Source organism: Amblyraja radiata, chromosome 5 (genome assembly GCF_010909765.2).
Source record: "Amblyraja radiata isolate CabotCenter1 chromosome 5, sAmbRad1.1.pri, whole genome shotgun sequence".
Classification (NCBI taxonomy): domain Eukaryota; kingdom Metazoa; phylum Chordata; class Chondrichthyes; order Rajiformes; family Rajidae; genus Amblyraja; species Amblyraja radiata.
The window spans coordinates 90,624,010-90,634,902 of NC_045960.1; the positions used below are offsets into that span (position 1 = coordinate 90,624,010).

At 46.5% G+C, this 10,893-nt stretch overlaps 1 protein-coding gene across 1 annotated transcript in view; it reads left to right on the plus strand.

Annotated features, from left to right (window-relative positions):
* Positions 1-5,397: 5,397 nt before the first annotated feature.
* elp3 (elongator acetyltransferase complex subunit 3) overlaps positions 5,398-10,893 on the plus strand; it is an 80,639-nt gene continuing 75,143 nt past the window's right edge. The window contains exon 1 of the mRNA XM_033021721.1: positions 5,398-5,554. Coding sequence (XP_032877612.1) covers positions 5,533-5,554 — 22 coding nt within the window. The 5' untranslated portion in view covers positions 5,398-5,532. The remainder of the gene's footprint in view (positions 5,555-10,893) is intronic.

Genomic DNA, 10,893 nt, shown 5'->3' on the forward strand with positions numbered 1-10,893 from the left:
TTTACTTTACTCCCTTACTTTACTCCTTATACACTCACAACTGTATAACTACATTCTGCTCTAGTTTAGTTTATACAGCGCGGAAACAGGCCCTTCAACCCACCGAGTTCACTAACGTTATCCTACACATATTAGGGACAATTTACAATTATGCCAAGCCAATTTACCTACAAATCTGTACTTCTTTGAAGTGTGGAAGGAAACCGGAGCACCCGGAAAAAACATTGGCAGGTCATGGGGAGAATGAACAAACTTTGTACAGACAGCACCCTTAGTCAGGGTCGAACCTGGATTCTAGCACTGTAAAGCAGCAACTCTACCGCTGCACCACTCTAACTCTATCTACAAAATTGTAGATGACACCATTGTATTGAGCCATTTTTCGAACTATGATGAAACAGAGCAACACTATAATACTATGACTATATTTTTCTCTCTTTGTTCTATCTGTCATACCTGTGTCTGATTTGATTGTACTAATTTATAAAATGATGTACTTATGTATTTTGATTGTGCTTATGTATAATATGTACTTATGTATAATACGATTTCATGCAAGTGACAATAATAAAACAACATCAATACCAATATACAGGCACAGAACTCCCCAAGTTAAACGAGGGCAGAATTCCCACAGTAAAACAGGCACAAGTTCCCTAAAGAGAATACCTGGGACGACATACAATTAAATAAGTGCAGTCTCCCCACTCAAAAATGCTGCCAATTCCTCAGTTAACCAGGCTGCCAAGTACCCATTTTTCACCACCTTACTCACCATTCTCCTGCCCACAAGTCCGACAGGTTTTGTTCCGATCGATGGTATATTGTAAAAGTTATGAAAATCTTAACAACTGTACATGCGCAGATTGGTCTCCTCTCCTGTCAGTCAGGGATGGGCATCGCTGTCCTGCACCATCAAAGCACTGATTGGCCGTGTCCGCTGTCAATTGGGGAGGATAGTGCCGCGGGCCGAGCCGGGGCACTGGGCCTGAGCCCGGACTGGAGCCAAGGACGAGTCCGGGGACTGGGCCTGGGTTGGAGATGAGCCGAGCCTGGGCGGGAGCTGAAGTGAGGGCCAAGCCGGGGGCTTGGAATGGGGCCGTCACAGGGGCCGAGAAAGAAGCCGCGTCCTGGGATGGAACCAAGGACGAGCCTGGGTTCAGGGTCAGGGACAAGCCCTCCTTCCCTCCCTCCCTCCCACTCTCTCTCTCTCCCTCCCTCTCTCTCCCTCCCTCTCTCCTTCCCTGTCTCCCCTCCCTCGCAACCCCTCCCTCTATCCATCCACTCTCTTTCCCTCCACCTCTCTCTAACCACTCTCCTTCCCTATTCACTGTAAAACGGATACATCCCTCACTCTCCCTCCCTCTCTCACTATCTCTCCCCTTCCTCTTTCATTCCATCCCTCTCTCTCCCTCCGCCCCTCTCTCTCCCTCCCTCTCTCTCTCTCCCTCCCTCCCTCCCTCATTCTCCCTCCCTCCCCCTCGCTCTTTCTTTCCATCCCTCTCTCTCTCTGCCTCTCTCCCTCCCTCCCTGTCCCTGTCTCCCAGGTGAAAGAAGAGGGAATGTCAAGAGGAGGGGGACGGTGCTGGGGATGAGGGGGAATGGAGGAGGATAGGCGTAGGAAGAGAGATGGTGAGGTAATGGAATTATTAAATGCAAAATTATTAACTTTAACTTAATCCATCCTCAATCTTCTAAATTCTAGCGAGTACAAGCCGAGTCTATCCAGTCTGGTGAACCTTTTCTGTACTCCCTCTAGGGCAAGAATGTCTTTCCTCAGATTAGGAGACCAAAACTGTATGCAATACTCCAGGTGTGGTCTCACCAAGACCCTGTACAACTGCAGTAGAACCTCCCTGCTCCTATACTCAATTCCTTTTGCTATGAATGCTACCATACCATTCGCTTTCTTCACTGCCTGCTGCACCTGCATGCCTACTTTCAATGACTGGTGTACCATGACACCCAGGTCTCTTTGCATCTCCCCTTTTCATAATCGGCCACCATTCAGATAATAGTCTACTTTCCTGTTTTTGCCACCAAAGTGGATAACCTCACATTTATCCACATTATACTGCATCTGCCATGCATTTGCCCACTCACCCAACCTATCCAAGTCACCTTGCAGCCTCCTAGCATCCTCCTCATAGCTAACACTGCTCCCCAACTTCGTGTCATCCGCAAACTTGGAGATGTTGCATTCAATTCCCTTGTCCAAATCATTAATATATATTGTAATTAGCTGAGGTCCCAGCACTGAGCCTTGCGGTACCCCACTAGTCACTGCCTGCCATTGTGAAAAGGACCCGTTTACTCCTACTCTTTGCTTCCTGTCTGCCAGCCAGTTCTCTATCCACATCAATACTGAACACCCAATACCGTGTGCTTTAAGTTTGTATACTAATCTCTTATGTGGGACCTTGTCGAAAGCCTTCTGAAAGTCCAGATATAACACATCCACTGGTTCTCCCTTAGACACTCTACTAGTTACATCCTCGAAAAATTCTATAAGATTCGTCAGACATGATTTACCTTTCATAAATCCAAGCAGACTTTGTCCAATGATTTCACCACTTTCCAAATGTGCTGCTATCCCATCTTTAATAACTGACTCTAGCAGTTTCCCCACTACTTATGTTAGTCCAACTGGTCTGTAATTCCCCGTTTTCTCTCTCCCTCACTTTTTTAAAAAGTGGGGTTACATTAGCCACCCTCCAATCCTCAGGAACTACTCCAGAATCTAAAGAGTTTTGAAAAATTATCACTAATGCATCCACTATTTCTGGGGCTACTTCCTTATGTCGGCTTTGCCAGGCTTTGCTCCAACACCATCTACTTTTTCCAGATTCCGTTCCATCTCCTCAGTCCAAAATATGGCTTCCGATCCTAAATGTCATCTGTCCATTCCCTCCAAAGATGCTGCTTATCCCAATGAGTACTTCCAGCACTTTGTTTTTGCCCTATGATTTCAGCATCTGCAGTTTCTTGTGTACACAGCAAAACCGTTGACAGCTGACTGAGTACATTGATGCAATATAGGAAACACTGAGGTCACGGCTTACGCACAGCAAGACTTAACTATCAGTGGTAAAGACCGACCCCTACATAACCGACCAAGTGTCGCCGCCAAAACATTGCAAGACTCAATATATTTAAGAACTTGTAACTTGGAGGATACAAGATGTCTCCGGAAAGGTGGTGACTCTTTGTGTACTGCCTCAGTGTAATCAATTATAATTACAAATGTTGCACTTATATTTATGATTGATCATACTTATGTATGATTTTACTGATTTGTATGCAAAACACCGAATTTCACTATGTACAGTTACAGATTAAGTATCATTGAACTATTGAAGTTATTTATAAATTAAAAGCAGAAAATCAGTCACATTTGCTTACAATAGTGTCATCATGCCACCAATTGACAATCTCCCTTCACAAATGTTGCCTGACCCGCTGATTTCCAACAGAATATAATTTTATTACTGTTGATGAAGAATGAGTCATCTGATTGATTCAGCATATGCATTATCACTATTTTTTTGTATTCACAATATCTGGCGACTGACCTTCCCCAATTTGTCCTTCAGAAGATGGTAGCGTGGCACTTTCTTGAATTATGTCTGTCCTAATGAAACTATTCCGACAATACTATTAGGAAGAGAGTTCCAGGATTCAGATCCAGCATTGAATACTTCTGCAAGTCAGAATATTGTGCAACCTGTTCCATGCACCTATGTCTTTATCTTGGAGATACAAGGAAACTGAAAATGCTAGTTTACAAAACAAAAGACTTTACAAAATTGTGGAGGAACTCAGCGGATCAGACAGCAGGGCCTGGGACAGAGGCAAAGATTGATCCATCAGTCTGAAGAAGCATCCCGACCCGAAACATCACGTATGATGCTGCCTAACCCGCTGAGTTACTCTAACGCTTTGCATCTTCTTTATGCCTTCATCTTGCTTGGTGCTTCTGGTCCAGGGTTTGGGAAGTGCTGTCAAAACGGGTTGGGGAGTAATTAAATAGAAGTGGGAGATGTCCCGCACTGCAGCAACCACATGTAATGGTTCAAAGCGGTGAATGTTGGAAATGCCATTGATTAGGTATGTTACAATAATTACCTTCAGCGGCGCTGCAATTCTGCCACTGGCCGTGTGCGTGATTTTGGCGCCTTTGATGGGGGGGCGGGGTTAAAACGCGTTTTTTTCCTACCTTGTCCTGGAATATATTTGATTGGAGTGCAAGCTTTTGCTGAAGAATCGTTCCGATGGGCGTTCTGTGTATTATTTTTTTAAATTGCCCGACAATTTTATCGCTGGAGTAATTTTATAATCAGCTTCTAAAGCCGTCAACGGGGGACGGATTTCAGGTACGGGACAGGTAAAAGAAAGCTGGTTATTTTATGTATAAAAGTGGTCCTTAAGATGCGTTTAATTCACATTTTAAGTTGCGAAACGGTGATTTAGTCCTCATCCGAACCGGCAGTATTTTTGCTGCCGATGCGGGTTTAAATTCACCGCAAACCGCAACGTTCCAAATGATTGCGTTCCAGAAAAACCCACTCGCAAGATGATTTAAATGGCCATTCATTTACAGGTATTAAACATTAAATTCCTTCCATTTGGCCTATAAATCCATGACAATGAGATTTAAAAATTATGTTATATTGTGAATTCTTGTGTGAATGTTATTTGGACACTTAGGCTATTTAAAAATGTTAATCTATTCTTAAGAAATTGATAGATGTTTAGATCTAGTAATTGAATTTTGTAATTAGCTACAATTAGGTAACTAACTAATTATATGCTTTAATTTCAAGTCATCTAAATAAGATTGTTACATATTTGTTTCAGAATGCTTCAATCTATAATAACTGAAAATTTCTTTCAGTTCTTAGTTTTTAATAAAGTTATGGGCTTTTGACTGTCCTCGATCACAGCTTTTCTGTTAAGTCAATGGAAAAGCAATAGGAAACAAGATGCTAACATAACTTTTTTAATACTGAAGCTATGAAAGTGAATTGGGTGTCAAATTAAACTTCTTTCATGCTTTATCTGATGGGATAAATTACAGACTAAATTTTTTAAATCACAAAATTTTGTAAAATTGCTACATTGATGGAATGTGCTTGGAAGAAGAGCCCAAAGATTCCGTTCTGTGGTTGGCGGGAGCAAACTCACAGCCCCGCCCCTTTGGCTGGCTAACGTCATCCCACGCCCCGCCCACACTCTCCGTGGTTGGCTGACGCAATCTCTAGCCCCGCCCCTGCCAAGGGGCCCCGCCCCTTTCACGGCCCCGCCCCTCTGCCCACGGCCCCGCCCCTCCGCCCACGGCCCCGCCCCCCCGCCCACGGCCCCGCCCCTCCGCCCACGGCCCCGCCTCCACTCGGCCTCTGCCTGAAGAACAGCGTGGAGAAATTGAGGGCACGTGACTACAAACGCTGGTGGTTTTTCGACCGGATATTTCACGACAGCGATGAAGAAGGAGCTTTCAGTTTACCGCAGCCGCCCGGGATCGTGAAGCAGGCAATGGGGAAGCCGCGGAGGAAAGGTCGGTGCGGCCGGGGGGTCGGTGCGGCCGGTGGGTCTGGGGGGGCCGGGGGGGGCCGGGGGGGCCGGGAGCATAGGGGCCGGGGTTTCGAGGTTCCGGGGGAAAGAGGTTTCGGTGTTCGGACAGGGACCCAGGGGCAGGAGCGCAGGGACCCAGGGGTTGGGACAGGGACAGGCACTGGGGCACCTCTGACCAAAGATCCTATAGCGGATCTGCTATAGGATCTCTGCCTCTGACCGCACTCTGGCCTCTCAGGCTGATTTAAGGAATTTACCGACTAGAATTGGAGTTTTGTGGTTAGTTTCCTTGTGATTCGGGGCCACTACATTGGTTTAAATACAAATTTAGAAAGGAAATCCAATATGACTACTGCTAACCGTTGTACAAACCAAGTTCACTGAATCTTAAGTCCTGCGTGTGTTTAATTCTAATCTGTCTCCATGGTGTGGAAGGATTTAAGGATGGAGAATAAATGCTAATGGTGTCCACAAGCAAATAAATATTAGATTTCCCAAGATAGGAATGTGATATATAGAACAGGCGGAGATGTTTCTGCAGCTTGCTTTTCTTTTGCTCCAGAACAAGAGTCAAGTGTTTTAATGTCATATGTCCCAGATAGAACAACGAAACTCGTGCATGCTGCAGCACAACAGAATAGGTAAACGTAGTACACTGTCAATAATATGATAAATGAGAGAGAGAAAAAAAGTTCAGTGTGTATGCGTACACACATACTCACATATATACACGTACTCAAAAAAACAAACAATAACAGTGCAATAATAATAGTCTATTGTAGTTCAGAACTTACGAGGTTGTCGTGTTGAATTGAATTGAATTGAATGCCTTTATTGTCATTCAGACCTTACGGTCTGAACGAAATTTCGTGCCTGCAGTCATACATACAATCATACAATAATAACAACAATAAACACAAATTAACACCACCACAGTGAGTCCTCCAAGCACCTCCTCACTGTGGTGGAGGCAAAAATCTTAGGGCTGCAGTCTCTTCCCTCCTCTTCTCCCTCTGCGCTGAGGCGATACCCCACCGGGCGATGGTACAAACAGTCCCGCGGCTCACCGAACCCCGCAAACGGGCCGGCTCAAACACCGCGGCCCGGGGTGGTCGAAGCTGCCGCCCTCCAGTCCAATGGACGCAGCCGCTGGCCCGCGGCTCAACCCCGGACTCAGGTCATAGCCGCCAGAACGCCGTCCCAGCCACCGGAGCACCGTTACAGCCCCGAGCCGGATCGCCCTCACGTGAGTGCAGTTCCTCCCTCGAGCTGGGCCACTCCGACGGGAGCGCCATTCCACCTCGGGCTGGGCCACTCCGACGGGAGCACCGTTCCAGCCCCGAGCCGGGCCGCCCCCACGGGAGCGAGCCCAGGGCAAGTCCTGACTGGCTCTGCCTCCGGAGTCTCGAGGTCGCCAGCTCCGCAATTAGGCCTCAGCGCAGACGGAGGCAGAGAAGGGGGATACGATACAAAAAGTCGTATTCCCCGAAGAGAGAGAGACAGCAAGCCCCGTTTCAACCCCCCAACCCCCCCACATAAACACAACCTAAAAAACAAAAACTAACTAGACAAAACGGAAAAAAACAACATAAAAAAGTAAAGACAAACGGACTGCAGGCGAGCTGCAGCCATTTACCAGCGCCGCCACTTCCGGTGTCTGATGGTTGTAGGGGTTGTAGCCTGATGGTTGTAGGGAAGAAGCTGTTCCTGAACCTGGACGTCACAGTTCTCGGGCTCCTGTACCTTCTTCCCGATGTCAGTGGTGAGATGAGTGTGTGGCCAGGATGGTGTGGGTCTCTGATGCAAATATGATATAAGGTACATTTGAGGTGACACTGGATTACACAAAAAAGAAAAAAAAGGATATACTGATGCTGGTGAAACTCAGCGGGTGCAGCAGCATCTATGTAGCGAAGGAAATATGCAAAGTTTCGGGCCGAAACCCTTCCTCAGACTGAGGAAGGGTTTCGGCCCGAAAAGTTGCCTATTTCCTTCGCTCCATAGATGCTGCTGCACCTGCTGAGTTTCTCCAGCTTTTTTGTGTACCTTCGTTTTTCCAGCATCTGCAATTCCTTCTTGAACACGATATACTGATGCTGTTGTGATGGGATAACGTTCTTAAACCAGGGTATAACCTTTTTCTGAAATGGGCTGTTTCTGTATTACATAGAAACATAGAAACTAGGTGCAGGAGGAGGCCATTAGGCCCTTTGTGCCAGCACCGCTATTCATTGTGATCATGGCTGATCGTTCCCTATCAATAACCCTTGCCTGCCTTCTCCCCATATCTCTTGACTCCACTAGCCCCTAGAGCTCTATCTAACTCTCAAATCCATCCAGTGACTTGGTCGCCACTGCTCTCTGTGGCAGGGAATTCCACAAATTCACAACTCTCTGGGTGAAAAAGTTTTTTCTCACCTCAGTCTCAAATGTCTTCCCCTTTATTCTAAGACTGTGACCTCTGGTTCTGGACTCGCCCAACATTGGGAACATTTTTCCTGCATCTAGCTTGTGCAGTCCTTTTATAATTTTATATGTTTCTGTAAGATCCCCCTCATCCTTCTAAACTCCAGTGAAAACAAGCCTAGTCGTTTCAATCTTTCCTCATATAACAGTCCCGCCATCCCAGGGATCAACTCGTGAACCAACGCTGCACTGCCTCAATCAATAGGATGTCCTTCCTCAAATTAGGAGACCAAAACTGGACACAATACTCCAGATGTGGTCTCACCAGGGCCCTAAACAACTGCAGAAGAACCTCTTTACTCCTATACGGAAATCCTTTTGTTATGAAGGCCAACATTAGCTTTCTTCACTGCCTGCTGTACCTGCACGCCAACTTTCAGTGACTGGTGTACAAGGATGCCCAGGTCTCGCTGCACCTCCCCCTTGCCTAACCTAACCCCATTGAGATAATAATCTGCCCCCTTGTTTTTGCCGCCAAAGTGGATAACCTCACATTTATCTACAATATACTGCATCTGCCACGCATCTGTCCCCTCACTTAACCTGACCATGTCACCCTGCAACCTCCTAACATCCTCTTCACAGTTCACACTGCCACCCAGCTTTGTGTCATCCGCAAACTTGCTGGTGTTGCTCCAAATTCCTTCTTCCAAATCATTAATATACATGGTAAACAGTAGTGGCCCGAACACCGAGCCTTGTGGCACTCCACTCGCCACTGCCTGCCATTCTGAAAAGGACCCGTTCACTCCTACTCTTCGCTTCCTGTCTGCCAACCAATTTTCTATCCATGTCAACACCCTACACCCAATACCATGTGCTCTAATTTTAGTCACCTAAAGCTTCTTTCGCAGCACCTTTTCAACCCATGCCCTCTTTTGCTTCCAAGGAAAGCAGCAATAAGGGAATATCTATATTACTAAAAGTCTGATCTTGACCGCTTTTGGCTCGCTGTGGTGTGATTTCCGAGAGAACGCCACTACCTACGGACGTCATTTTTGGCCACCTTGCTCAGAGCTCCTCCTCCGCCTTCCGGGACGGGAGTATTTTTCCCATCGATGAAAAATCAGAAAGATATTAATGTTTTGTTTTTAAATGTCATTCTCTCTGCTGCTCCTGATGGTGGGAGGGGGGAGGGAGTATAAAATCCGGAAGTGGTGTGCCTCATCATGTCTCTGCAAGATGTAGGAAGCCAGAGGGTCACGTCTCTCTGAGCTCGGAATAACACTGAACACATGTCTACTCAACTGTGAGTCCCCTTAATGTGGTTTGAAAATGAAAATATGGTTGGTTTGAAGTAAAAAGGTACTGCCTGCAAATGGTTGTTTGGGTGCTTTGGGTTGAAGTTAAAAGGCACTACTGCAAATGGTGGTTTGGGTGCTTTGGCTTGAAGTTAAAGGGCACTACTGCAAATGGTGGTTTGGGTGCTTTGGGTAACTTCCTGTTTGCACTGTATATTGATTTTAGATAAAACACTACCACTTACGGCTGTGATTTTTGGCCATCTTACTCAGTCCCCTTCCGCTCAGCAGGTGCAGAGGATTCTTCCCATCAATGAAAAAGAAAAGTGTTATTAGTGTTATGGTGAGAATCTCTCTCTCCTGTCAATCACGCCATGAAGGCCACACCTTTTCCGGTGGGAGGGGGAGGGGTTATAAAACCCGGAAGTGTTGGTGTGGCTCAGTCCCTGCATGATGGGGGAGGGAGAGGTCACGACTCTGTCTGAGCTGTTTATTTTATTTAGCGAATGCAAAGTCCTTTAGCCAAGCAGTTGCCTCTTGATCTGCTGTATGAAGGGTAACAAGTCCTCCTTTGAGTTTTTGTTGAGGGCATGCTTCAATGATGTGTTGCATTGTTTGCTGCTCTCCACAAGCACACCGTGGGGTTGGGCTGCTGCCCCATTTGTGAAGGCTGGCCAAGCAGGGGCCATGTCCAGTCCTGAATCTATTCAGCGTCGTCCACTGTGAATCAACTGAACACACTGAATGTCTACTGAACTGTGAGTTTGGTGTTTTGTGGTGGTTTTATGGTGGTTTCACCCTGCATGAAATGGAATGAAACTGCACTTGAATTTGGTGGCCTTGCACCCTGCTTGAAGTGGAATGAAACTGCACTTGAATTTGGCGGCCTTGCACCCTGCTTGAAGTGGTATGAAACTGCACTGAATTTGGTGGCCTTGCACCCTGCTGAAAGTGGTATGAAACTGCTCTTGAATTTGGTTGCCTTGGATCCAGCTTGAAGTGGTATGAAACTGCACTTGAATTTGGTGGCCTTGCATCCTGCTTGAAGTGGTATGAAACTGCACTTGAATTTGGTGGCCTTGCACCCTGCTTGAAATGGTAGGAGAATGGATTTGAATTTGGTGACCTTGCACCCTGCTTGAAATGGAATTTCAAGGAATAGCCATGAGTCAACTGCCAGCCCACCAGCCGTGAGTGAGCTGCCAGCACATCAGGCTTGAGGGACTGAGCTGCCACCCCAAGAACCCATACCAGCGCTCTAGAAAGCCCCCCCCCTCTACTGGCCACCAATTTTGGAATTGGTGGAGAGGTGGAATATTGCATCGGGGGACCAGCCCTCCCGTGTGAACATGGGACCCAATGGGTCCCACTTAGTCTAGTCATATACTAGTTCCTTGCCAAGACGTCCACCATTGTGGGTTAGAAGTATACCATTCCTCAAGACTGGATAAGAAAATTGGGAACTCCCAATGAACATGGTTCGATGGTTCCTCAGAGTCAGTAATAAATGCTGGTCTTGTTAAAAACTTCATTACCACAAATTGATAGAAAACACAAAATGTAACTCATCAAGGCTAAATGTGGTCTCCAGATGAAATGGTGCTAGAGGACATTC